At 35.6% G+C, this 13,102-nt stretch overlaps 1 protein-coding gene across 1 annotated transcript; it reads left to right on the plus strand.

Moving 5' to 3' along the window:
* Positions 1-2,945: 2,945 nt before the first annotated feature.
* LOC145091947 (kinase with adenine nucleotide alpha hydrolases-like domain-containing protein) lies at positions 2,946-6,355 on the plus strand. Its single transcript, XM_079029786.1, has 8 exons — positions 2,946-3,403; positions 3,605-3,711; positions 3,803-3,924; positions 4,047-4,255; positions 4,358-4,454; positions 4,520-4,799; positions 4,969-5,070; positions 5,144-6,355. Exons 1-8 carry the CDS (start codon positions 3,274-3,276, stop codon positions 6,149-6,151), a joined length of 2,055 nt encoding a protein of 684 aa, XP_078885912.1. The 5' UTR covers positions 2,946-3,273; the 3' UTR covers positions 6,152-6,355.
* Positions 6,356-13,102: the final 6,747 nt, after the last annotated feature.

The raw sequence follows: 13,102 nt of genomic DNA on the forward strand, positions 1-13,102 counted from the left end.
TTAGATGACTTTATCATTTCCAGATATACATATTTCCGCATAATTTGTCTAACTATTATAAAACTGATCTCAGTTGATAAATCAACTTAAATACCCTTACATCCAACTCTAGTGTACACACTCAAGAATTTAAAGCCAAAATTTACCTTAATTCACTACTGATTTTGCACCAAACTTCACCAATTTTGGACATGAAAATAAACTTAAAGAATATTCAAGAAAAGCTAAAGCTCTGGAATGGGAGAGAAACATGTGTAAAACTTCATTAGGGGAAGTAGGTTGCAAAATGACCCTTAGCAAAAGGCCCATAATACCCTTTATGCCATATTATTCCTTTATTTATTTCACATGGATGGGATGTTCTCTTTGATGGTTAAAATCTTCCATACCCTATTTAGTACAAAACCATTATTTGGGTTATCCAAAGGAGTAGTTGCATCTTTCTAGAACCATTATTACAACTTGTAGATATGATGCTATCAGGTTGTGCTTTTTTTCTTGCTACCAGAACAACCTAAACATTTAAAATTGAAAGAATAAGCACAAAACTTAGTGATTTCCCCAAAATAAAACATACGATACATAAATAACAGGCCCGCCCAACAAACATATTTCTATCATGCAGGCCTCGCCCAACAATATATATAAGCGAACCTCGCCCAACAAGATTCACTAAGACACAATAAGAATACAATGACACTTTGTGTCTTACATAGTATATTGAAAAGACTCACCTAAATCTAGAGTTGAAATGACACAACACCAAGTCATGCAAGATCACCTACATGTACTCCTTAAACCAACAAGAGGTTAAACCTTAGTCTATAACTCAAAACCTCCAAGTTTGACTAAAAATCAAACTAGTCAAAAGTCAACATAATGAAATCGTAAAATCGAGTCGTAGAATCATTATGATTTTACATTTCCTCTGTTTTTCCCATTTGAGCAATGTATTTTACCTTCCAACTTCAGATTATCATAAGTTCTTCATATGTACATAGATTTTGATGATCTTTTTTATATCCACAAGTTCGTATTCAAGTCAACAACAACTTTCTTTTAGATAAATACGGCTAAAAACTAATATATTATTTACTTTTAATTCCATAAACAAAGTTTTAAACACTTTAGAACTTGTGGATACATTGTTTGTTATGTTAGATTAGATTGGAAACGATATGTATTAGCTATCATAAATGTTTTGAATTTTTTAGAACTTGTGGGCAATCAACTGATGGATGAAGATATATTTTTCATGTGTTGAACTTATAATATTTTTTTTAGAATCTTACAATTCTGATTCGATCTTACAATCCCGATTTTGCAAACCAATAAGCAATCCAATGTAAAATACTAATTTTGACAACCTTGACATAGACATGTTGGTTTTGAAACATTATCGTGTATCTGTTTGATCGGAGCATGATAGAGTTAGTGGATATTAAATAAGAAAATGACCATATTGTTAGAATAATTGATTTTTCTTCCTCTATGAAGCTTTTTGTTTGTTGTTTAGTGAGTTTATGATAATTTCACGACGTGTGGAGTAATTAATATCTATACCGATACTGCATTACTAACAAAAGTCGACGATGACCTCTGTCCAAAACAGTATCGATTTTGTGAAATTCTAACCTTCTATGTTTCAAAATTTAAGATTGACACGCAATGTTTGAGATTTTTAGTTTTAAAGTGGTATTTTCTTTTAGTGATAGTTACCGACTGTTTAATGTGTTCATCATGTTTATTATTAATCAAAGTAATTAAGTTTATACTATTAAAGTGCTATACTCTAGCTTTAGAGAAGTAAGAATAGAAGAATCAATTGAATGAATCAAATGATTATATCAACTTCCGTCTTTCGAGATGGAAACATCTCCAAGGACTCCATCATGAAGGATGCATACAAAGTAAATATGTCTATTGAAGCTAGAAACTTCTTTCTTCTAAACTCTACAAGTGCCACTTTAATCATAAAATTACTGGAGGTACTTTTTGTTGGAATTCCTTAGACTCCAAGGATAGAAGGTGGTTTCCGTAGGCAACGAGGATGCAAGTTGGCTTTCCTTGTATAAGTTAGGTATTAGTATCCTAATCTAATAGCTTTAGTTGTAAGCTATATATATACACATGCATACCGAGTTATGGTCAGTGCATCACCAACATTGTAATTGAGTTTTGTGTTGGTTTCTCAATAAATTAGAGAGTTATTCCATATACTTTGTGTTTTTTTAATCTTTAATTGGTATCAGAGCTTCATGATCAACAACACTAAGCAAATGAAGGAGGAAGACACCTCCCTCAGAAGCAACCACAGCCAACCTGTCGGTTGTAAATCAGATCAGACATAGTAGACGCCACTGTACCACCAAGAGGAAAGGAGATCGGAGCAACCTCACATTGTAAAAAATATTGATCGGAGCAACTTCAATTCCTGCCAATTTATGCACATATCAATCATAACTTATTTTAGGGTAATCAAAATCCACTTCACGTTGTAAAAAATATTGGTCAGATAAGATAATCCTTTGTGTTACTGCACAACCTCATGTAGGATGCCATGTTAAAGACTTTTCATCAGTTTCAACAGTTGGTTCAATCAAATTGTTCAAAATAGAAAATTTGACAAAAAAAAAATTCAATGACTAATTAAGGTAAAAAAAAAAAGCAATTGAGGGCATAATGGGTCCAAAATGACCATTAATTGATTGGCATTAAGACATTAACCGTAACATATATAATTCAAAATGCAATAAGTATTTAAAATAGGAATTTATAAAACTCTGTCTAGACATTGATTTGGCACTCTTTGGGAGATGTGAACTCAATAAAGTAAGGGGAACGCAAAATCATCTTAAATTTCTCATGATATCCGGAATAGATTTTCAAAATTGTTTCATTTAATTACGTAAAAAAAAAACTCCCTTGCCCCTCAAAAGATGGAGCCCCTGTAAAATTGGGTGGAAGTAAAGTTTTCAAGAGATTAAAGGGGAAAAGAAAGAAAACGGATGAAATTGAGAAACAAAACAAGAAAAATTTAACTGCAAAGAAGAACAAAATTTTATTACAGATGGAAAGAAAGATCGGCAACAGAAAACGGCAAAGAAACTTGTGACTGTTTTAGGCATTTTATCCAGTTACAGGTTCAAAGAAGATCAATACAATTTCTCGATCTGATTGAAGAAATTTTGGAGAGGAATTCAAGTAAAGATTCTTGGAGTTTTTTCATGTTTTTTGATGGGTATGAAATACGCTAACAGGTGATCATAAAAAATGAACAATAAAACAATAGCAGTTGCAATTGATAGGGACAAAGGAAGCCAAAGTGCATTAAAATGGGCTGTTGATAATCTTGTGGGCAAGGGCCAGATTGTGTATTTGGTTCATGTTAAACTTAAACAAAGTAATTGCCCTTTCTCTATCTTTCTCACATATATATATTCAAAGATTAATTTTAGCTTATTTTTGTTGTGTTTTTCTTCTGTTTTAATCAATGAATTCATTTCTACATTTTTGTCTTAGAATTTGTTTTCTTGAAATGTTTAAAATCCACATCAATCTTGAAAAATAAATGAATCTTGAAATGCTTTTCAATTATGTGCAGAACCGAACAAAAGTACCGATTTCAGTAATGACTCATTTTTGATAAACACTGACGTGCAACTCAAAGAGTTGTTCCTCCCATTTCGATGTTTTTGTACAAGAAAGGAAGTTAGTCTCATTAACCTTTTTCCTAAATATCTATCTTCACAAAATGTCACACTTACATATCCTTAAACATAACTTTGTTTTCATGAGATAGATAAAATCACAAGAAGTGGTGCTAGAAGATACAGACGTTGTCAAAGGACTAGTCGATTTTGCCACACACTCAATTATAGAAGTTCTAGTTATTGGAGCCCCTTCAAAAGGCGGTATTCTCAAGTACATACTACTCCAACACTTAGTATGAGTTATGACATATGAAGAATTAATAACTTTTTTGCAGATTCTGACTAGGATGAATCTATGAACTAAAAACATCATATTGTAATGTGTTATTATAGGAGATTCAAAACAAGAGATGCTCCATCAACTATACTAAAAGGGGCGCCGGATTTTTGCACTGTTTATGTGATTTCTAAAGGAAAGATTTCAGCCACGAAAGCTGCTTCACGTCTTCCTCCATTCATCTCTCCACTTCATACCCACATACCGCCTGAACCAAGTACTGCACCAGCCAAAGTTTCAACCGACAAAATACTACCAATCAAAGGTTTTTCTTTTGTACTACTAGCTATTTTTCATTTGCATTTAATTTGACATGTTCTTTTCTATAAATTAATTATTAAATTTGATTTTACTTTCTTTCCATCAGCAATGCCAGGGCCACGGAAGTCTGTGGACTTATCTTTTCCCAGACAATCCATGGAGTCGCCTTTCAGTACTTTTTCCAATGACTCAAACACCATGAAGTATGCCATTATATATAACTAGCATTTGTTAACATTTCAATAAGACTAATTATGATTGAAAACAGGTCACCCTTCACTAATAGAAAAGGCCCGAATGGTAAACCTTATGGAGAATTGCTCCCACCGGATTTAGACATTTCTTTTGTCAGCGCTGGTAGACCGAGCGCCGACAATGTCTTATTTGACAGTGACATTGTGGGTGCAAACTCACGGATTAGCTTCTCAGAATTAGAAAACCCAGGTTACGATTCGTATAATTTGGGGCGAAAATCAGTAGATGTAATTAGCGCAAATGATATGTCATACTCCACATTCGATAGTCCTAGAACATCTCTCTCCAACAATGTACGTACTAAATTTCTTACCCTGTTAAATGCGTTTTTACAATTTCATTCTTGACATGTATGTACGTATAATTTGAGAAATTGAATAGGGTTTTCAAAAGCAAATTAGGTTTTAAATCTTACTTAAATCGAAACTGGGCTCTAAATTATGAATCTTTTGGAGGTTTTAGGAAGATGTTGAAGCAGAGATGAGAAGGCTAAAGCAGGAACTCACAAAGACAATGGAAATGTACAGTACGGCATGCAAGGAAGCACTTACAGCAAAACAGAAGGTTTGCTAGCTAATTAAATTGTACCTCAGAAGTTTAATTATACCTCATTGATCACACTGAATGGTTTTTGTAGGCTATGGAGCTTCAGAAATGGAAACTCGAGGAGCAACAAAAGATAGAAGAAGCACGTGTAACAGAAGAATCGACAACTGGGGTTGCTGAGAAAGAAAATGCAGCTGAATCCACTCAGAGATATGATGCCAGATATAGAAGGTACACGATCGATGAAATTGAAGAAGCAACAGAATATTTCTCAGCTGCTCGTAGGATAGGAGAAGGAGGTTATGGTCCGGTTTACAAATGTCATCTAGATCACACACCTGTTGCTGTTAAAGTTCTTCGGCCTGATGCAGCTCAAGGGAAATCCCAATTTCAACAAGAGGTCGAAGTGTTGTGTTGCATACGTCATCCTCACATGGTTCTTCTTCTAGGAGCATGTCCAGAATACGGATGTCTAGTCTACGAATACATGTCAAATGGAAGCTTAGAAGATTGTCTTTTAAGAAAAAACAAAACCCCACCTCTCTCATGGCAACATAGGTTTCGAATAGCAGCTGAGATTTGCAGTGGTCTTCTTTTCCTTCATCAAACAAAACCTGAACCAATCGTGCATCGTGACCTAAAACCTGCTAACATTTTACTTGATAGAAATTTCGTAAGCAAAATAGCTGACGTAGGGTTAGCCAGATTGGTCCCACCATCGATTGCAGATTCAGTAACTCAATACCATATGACTTCTGCAGCAGGGACGTTTTGTTATATAGATCCTGAGTATCAGCAAACGGGAATGCTTGGTGTGAAATCGGATGTTTATTCTTTAGGGGTTATGCTTTTACAGATAATTACAGCTAGACCACCAATGGGTTTATCTCATCATGTTGAAAGAGCTATTGAGAAAGGAACTTTTGCTGAGATATTGGATCCAGTAGTGACTGATTGGCCTGTTGAAGAGGCTCTAGGGTTTGCTAAGCTGTCACTTGGTTGTGTAGAGTTAAGAAGGAAAGACAGGCCAGATCTTGGTAAGGTTGTCATGCCTCATCTCCAAAGACTGAGATTACTTGCTGATGATGACACCATGTAAAATTATGCCATTTTTTCACTAGTCAATCAAAGGCAAAGTGTCTTATGTAATTAAGTTAGCATTATCTTGATCAAGAATTCAAGACTAGGTGTAGTTTCGTTGTTCATATCCAATTTATATGACTTCTTTGTGAATTAATTACCTACAAGTATGTTGGAGCTTTGACAGCGAAGGCATGGCTTTTCGTCTGGGATCTTTTTTTTATTTTCGTTTTTGTTCAACAATGGAGTTTAACATGTTATCTAATTTGCGTCTTAGACTTCTTGTTCTAATTCCGTTCCTTCAACTCCTACGGTGTTCTCCAAATCTAATGTGTGTATGATTCTTAAATGGAACTCGAAATTGCAAGTAGAAGAAGTGGAATTTGATACACAATTGATCAACTGCACCACCAGTTGTAGAACTACAATCTGGTTGCTTTGCTTGATTATCTTCTTGAATGAGAAGAAAGATGATTACGATGTCATTAACCATATAAATAGTGTTATTTTTATACTATTAGAACTACCTTCCTTGCATAATAAGCCCTTATATTTGAATTGTTTAAAGTTGTATACGGACATACAACAAATCTCCACATTAACTAAAACTAGTTTTCTCCTATATCCAACTATGGGTTTAAGGAAATCTAAACAAAGTTTAAATCCCCTAATCTAATAAATAAGTAGATTTTTGCCACGTGGCATTTCCTAAGCCCTCTCCAATCGCATTTTCCACCACAGTGCATTTCCCAAATGTCCTTGCTTCAGGTTTAATAGTTATGCATTACTTGCCGTTTGAATTGATATACCAAATTGTCGGCAATCAGCTTTAATAGATGTATTATCCCATAACAATACGATTATTCCAATAAATCAGCAAAGAGATTTGAATTTCATTTACATTAGGCAAGAAATCAGGAGTTGTTAATCATATCCAAGATTAAAAATGATGGCTAGGTCTTCCGATTCATATATATACCTCCAACCCAACAAACTCGCTTTCAGTTAAAGATTTATTGGATTTGTGGCATCGAATTTTTGTTCATATATACTTTCAACCCATCACGTTTATTTCAATCGCCTCTAGATGCCTTCGATTTTTCCCAAGAAATTGAAGATTATTCTGTTCTGCCCATAGATTTCAGGTAGTTTCAAAGCTCTTCGTCTTTCTGTATATGACGTGTTGCTTTGTTTGTTTGGATGTCATTTTTTTAGTTCATGATGCGGCTAACTTGGAAAAGTTGTTTTGCCTACCACGTGTTTGATAAAATGTCTAATAGAACCATTAATTAGTATATACAACCAATTACATAATCAATTGATTAGCATTCATTTTTCTTTCCTGTTATTCTATCATATATGAAGTATACATGCATTAGCTTTTCAAATAATAATATGCATGTGGTTTGTAGTGATGCAGTATACCATATTATTTGGCTTTTTAAACACAAATAACACGGGGAGGCTTTAGCATTAGTTAAAGGTAGACAGCACCGTAGTGACCTCCTTTATGATGTAAATTTTATGAAATACAAGAACCTCTATGGATGTGTTGGTATGATTTCTATTTTTATAAGATTCCATGCATCTCCATAAAGCTTAAATATATTAGGGTAATTAAGATCACTTTCCAATCCGAGACATTATTTTAGTTTATGTAATTTCAATAAACCCATAACTAAATTTAATTATTTAGTTAATTATCACCATTTCATGAAATATGTTTTTAGAATTTGAAGTATGTTTCATGTAGTTTTACTCTTATTTGGGTAAAATCTTGTATTATTTTTAGGAAAACTTGCTTGCACTTTTGTTAATTACATATAGTAATGTAAATAATGCTTCAAGCTCCAAGGTGGTTATTTTCGTTTTAAATATCTCTTCGAGAATATTTCCTTATTTTTGTTAAGCTCTTTGGATTGTTGGGTGGCAAGGGGTATATCAGAAAATTAATTATTGGTAAAAAGAGTAAAGCAGTTGGTTATTTTCTAGCAATTTTTTGATAACAACATTAAACAAAGTAGTTTTGGCTCAATGCAAAATCCATTAGTGCAATCGCAGGCTGGTAATACTTCAACAAAACCAATGGCATTAAAAACTCATCCCATATCAGAGTATTAATGGCTTACAAAGACCACCATTGTGGTTTTAATCATGATCCAACCAATGTAATCAGGGTCGGTCCTGAAAAATGAAATATTCTTAAAGGCCCAGAACGAACAAGAAAAAAAAGGGCTCTTATCTTTATTATAATTTTATATTTTTAAATAAAAATATATAATCAAAAAAATTGGGCCTTGTGCAGCTGCCCACTTTCCCCCCCCCCCCTCCCCCCCCCCCCCTCCTCCTCTAAGCCCCCCATGAATGTAATTATCAAACATCAATTGGAACCAATGTTATATCTTGGACTTTATGTGTTCAAATGATAAAGTAGTTCTATAATAACCAAAAATAACATTTTTCATCGATCGATATAAGAAAACGATAGGAAACTAATTGATTTTATAACCTCCTTTTTATATAGCATATCCTTTTATTTTATTTTAATATCTTCTCCTTTTGACATGTTACTCCATTTATCACTTTTATAATAACTTTTAAAAGAATTATGATTTCCCGAATGATAAATCTAACATATATCTAGATAACTCATATTTTTAGTAAGTTTTTTTATAATTTAATGCTAAGAAACACTTAAAATGTTTTTTTGATGAAAAAAAATATATCTTTTTGTGATTAAATTAAAAAAGAAATATTTCGAGAAAATTATTTTGATGGCTAGACCAAATTATATTGATTTTTATAGATTTATCCTTGGATTTTTGCAAAAACTCATTTAACGAAGTTTATGTTTTTCATTTCCATACTATTGTCCTTTCATTCATTAATTTATTAATTTCTTTTCTAAATATTTTTTTTTATTTTATCAAATTGATTAACAAAAAATCGAAATTAAAAATACACATTAAATATTCTTATGGTTTGGTTTACTAATTAAAAAAGAATCAAAAAGTAAAAATGGTTTGTTAACCAGCAAATAGGTTGGGGTTGTAGGCTTTTCGGTTTCGGATATTTTGAAAACCTCTATTACGTATGTTGTCATTATTTTAACCATTTACCGTCACTACATTGCCCTACCACCACGGCAATATTAGATTAAAGATTCACCTAATCATCGACCAAACTGTAATCGTCCGAAAACTATTTGCCAAAATAAGCTATTATTCGTGATGAAACCATTCGTCGCTGCATAAATGTCTACAACTATTCAAAATAATGTATATGTTAATTTTAACTAATCATTATAAACATATAAACAAAACTTATATCTTTGTAATTTAATAAATCTTTAATTTTTTATTACCATTTTTTATTATCAATAATGTTTTGTTACATGTGGTTTCTATGGGTTTTAACCTAGTTTGTTTTATATTAACATACCCATTGGGATATCATGTGTGTGGGTCTTCTTCCACTACAAAAAAAAAATCCTAAATAGCTACGGAAAGTTGCTATGGAATCAAAATTTGTTGTTATTTTACTATGGAATATGCTATAGAACGACTTGTTGTTGCTATTTTGCTACAGAATTACATTATGTAGCTAAATCATAAATAGTTATGTAAAGTTCTTATGGAATCTAAATTCATAGTTATTTTACTATGAAATATACAAAACGGTTGGTTGTAACTAATTGGCTACGGAATTGCATTTCGTAACTAAATCTTGAATAGTTGCTACGCAATTAAAATTTGTAGCTAGTTTACTACAGATTTTTTGGTTTTAGCAATTCTCTACGGAACTTGTTAAGGAATCCATGTGTGTAGCTAGTTGGCTACATAATTGGCTACGAAATAAAAATACGTAGCTAGTTAGCTATAGAATTGAGATCCGTAACTATTTTGCTAGGGAAACTAATATGCTATGTAACTTGTTACGATAAAGTGAATTTGTAAAATAGCTACGAAGTCAAAATCCGTATGTAACACCCATAATCAGAAAGACCAAGAAAGGAAAGGAAAACCCTAAGTCAAGGGGGTCAACTCGTCGAGTCCGGGGTGGAACTCGACGAGTCCGAGCGGGATCCGAGTCGAAGAGTAAGTAACCGACTCGACGAGTCGGCAAGAGGACTCGGCGAGTCCGGTCTGAAGAGGAAAACCCTAAATCCGGGACTTTGTGCACTATATAAACATCTCATTCTCTCCCTTAGGGTTCTCTATAGCCTCTCTTATCCAGAACACGAAACCCTAAGCCTCCATTTTAGCACATTCAAGCTTTCTTGCCATTTTGGGTGATTTGAAGGAAGAAGGAGGAAGGGAACCTTTGGTGATTCAAGGATTGGCTTTAGATCCAGAGTTGGTGTGACTTTTCAGATCCCTTAAGGTAATAAGCTGACCTTATTGCATTTAGATCTATCTCATGGTTGAGATTTGGGCATTTTTGGGTATGGAGGAGGTTTATTTCGAGTTTGGAGTAGATCTGAGGTTGCTACCTCAGATCTAGGCTATTAAGGATCCAGAAAGCCATAAAGTTTATGCCAATAAGTTGTTGGTGAAGCCCCTTGGTCACAAAACCTAGCCCTAGAGTGTTTTAAGCCCATATCTCTTTGGTTTCACGTAAAGTTTGCAACTTTACGTGAGGAATAGACTTGGGAAGGGTAGATCTATGAGTTGGAGCCCCTGCATGGCTCGAAAAGCCACTATATGGATTAAGAACTGAAGCTACTCGGCAAGTCACATGAGTGGACTCGACGAGTTGGATGAAGAAAGGCAGGAACTCGACGAGTTGGAAGAACAACTCGGCGAGTCTGTTGAATATTGCCATGGACTCGGCGAGTGTGTTCTTGGACTCGACGAGTCGGATCGCAGAACCTCAACCTTTTTTGGTTAAGGCTCAGATCAGTGAGTTGAATGGTGACCCAGTGAGTTGGACAGGATGAGATTCAGAGATCGTTGAACTCGACGAGTCTTGGGGTGACTCGGCGAGTTGGGTCACATTATGAGAGTTCTGAGTATATGTACTCGATGAGTCAAAGGAGTGACTCGGCGAGTAGAGTCAACCAGGAAGATTGACTTTGACCATAGTTGACTTAGTTTGGTTTCTGGAGTTCAGTTTGGAACTAAGTGATATGTATATTGATATTGGTAGCTCGGGGAGCTAGCGGAGCAGCGGTTCGGAGAATTGTCGGTCAACAGCAAGAGAGTTATCAGCAAGTTCAGCAGTGCAGGTGAGTTTCCCTTTAGGGGTCTAAGGCCACAATGTCGGCCCATGTAGATATGAGTAGGAAGACCCAGGGGTTAGCCATAGGCAATGTATGCCAGTATGATATTTAGGACCAAGGTCCATTGATAGCGGGCAGGTGCCCAAGGAATGGTTTGCATGATAGAGTATACTTGTTGTCTGTGTGATACTTGTATGTGCCTGGTAGGGAGGTGAGTGTGGGCGAGGTCCCGTATCTCACCAATATCAGAGTGTGGACGGTGTTCCACATCTCATTAGCAGCAGAACATGGGCGAGGCCCAAGCTAGGGAAGGAGTGAGTGTGGGCTGGGCCCGTATCTCACTATCAGTAGGAGCGTGGACGGGGTTCCATGACTCATCAGCAACAGGACAAGGGCGAGGCCCAAGATAGGCGAGGCCTTAGGACAGGATTCATTAATATATGTTTAGCTTATGTGTTGTGATATGTTTATGTGATAGTATATGTTAGCGGGCGAGGCCCAATCACAGGCGAGACCTAAGTGAAACAGATATGTATTCCGAGTGGGGATCGAAGCCAGGCGGGGCCTGGAGCGGCGGGGCCGTTGTAGCGGGTGGGGCCCGAAGTAGGGGGCGAGGCCCGAAATAGCGGGTGTAGCCCAGTATGTGGTGTATGTGCTTATTCAAGGTATGTGGTAGGTTGGGAACTCAACAAGCTTCGTGCTTACGGTTTTCAGTTTTGGTTTCAGGTACTTCCGGTAATGAAGGGAAGAGCTCGAGGTGATCGCATGGCACACACCATTGATTAGTAGCCTGGGATGTTTACTCTAATAATGAAAATATGTTTTGGAAATGATACTCTGAATTCACGTTATGACTCATGATATGTTTTTATGAATATGGTTTTGGTAATGATTTAAAGAAAAAAAAATTTGGGATGTTACAAGTTGGTATCAGAGCCTTGGTTTGAGGGATTCGGACATACCCTCGGGTGTGTCTGAACTCAAACTAAGGGATTGGTCTAGAAGTTTTCAAAATGAAAATACAGTTTTGTAAAAAGAGTTTTTTTTGTTTAAATGAAACAGTTTTAGAAAAGTGAAAAGAATTCATAAGGAAAAGAATTTTGATAAGAGAAAAGGGTGTGGTGCATGCAATCAGCCAAGCTCAAGTAAGTACCCCAAAATACCCATACAAGTTTATGTTATGATTATTAGTTAGTAGAACAGCATGCTAGATTAGGACTAAGGATCTAGGAAGGATGCCTTATGTGCCTGTTATATGTGCTTTGATCTGCATGATAGTGTTGGTTAGACAGTAGTAGGATAGCCTGTTTAGGTTATGTCTGAGTTTATGAGCTTATGTCGCATGCTAGAGCAGATTCTTCATATGAGATTGTGATTGCTTGAGTATGTTATGGTTAGATTTTCCCTTGTCTGAATGTTGCTTGCTTTGTGCATTGTGGGATTCTGAGTGATGGGAGTTAGCCATTAGGTGAATACGTCACGTCACATGTAGTCAGGGTTGAATAATCTCAGAGTGTTGGATTTGGCCCTATTGCGCAACTTTCGTTTGAGTCTAACCGTTGTAGGGACGAGTCTTTTACTCGAAGGATTATATGAGCCTCGTCACATGTGATGGTTTTCAAATGATGGCTAATTGGCATCACAAGGAGGCCTTCAGCAGCTGAGGACTGGTTTGAGTTGATTCAGAGGTTTCCCTAGGGTAAGCCTAGGATGGGATAGTGCTGGGAGCAGTAGTAGTAGAAAAAGGTA

Source organism: Lactuca serriola, chromosome 3 (genome assembly GCF_051521515.1).
Source record: "Lactuca serriola cultivar US96UC23 chromosome 3, Lser_US96UC23_V15, whole genome shotgun sequence".
In the NCBI taxonomy this organism is placed as follows: Eukaryota; Viridiplantae; Streptophyta; class Magnoliopsida; order Asterales; family Asteraceae; genus Lactuca; species Lactuca serriola.

What these genes read in the sequence shown, in the direction of transcription:
- LOC145091947 (XM_079029786.1), top strand. Translation starts at nt 3,274, where the DNA reads ATGAACAATAAAACAATAGCAGTTGCAATTGATAGGGACAAAGGAAGC. An exon ending in CAAAATACTACCAATCAAAG is followed by an intron (nt 4,256 to 4,357) that starts GTTTTTCTTTTG and finishes TCTTTCCATCAG; the next exon opens with CAATGCCAGGGCCACGGAAG. An exon ending in CACTTACAGCAAAACAGAAG is followed by an intron (nt 5,071 to 5,143) that starts GTTTGCTAGCTA and finishes TGGTTTTTGTAG; the next exon opens with GCTATGGAGCTTCAGAAATG.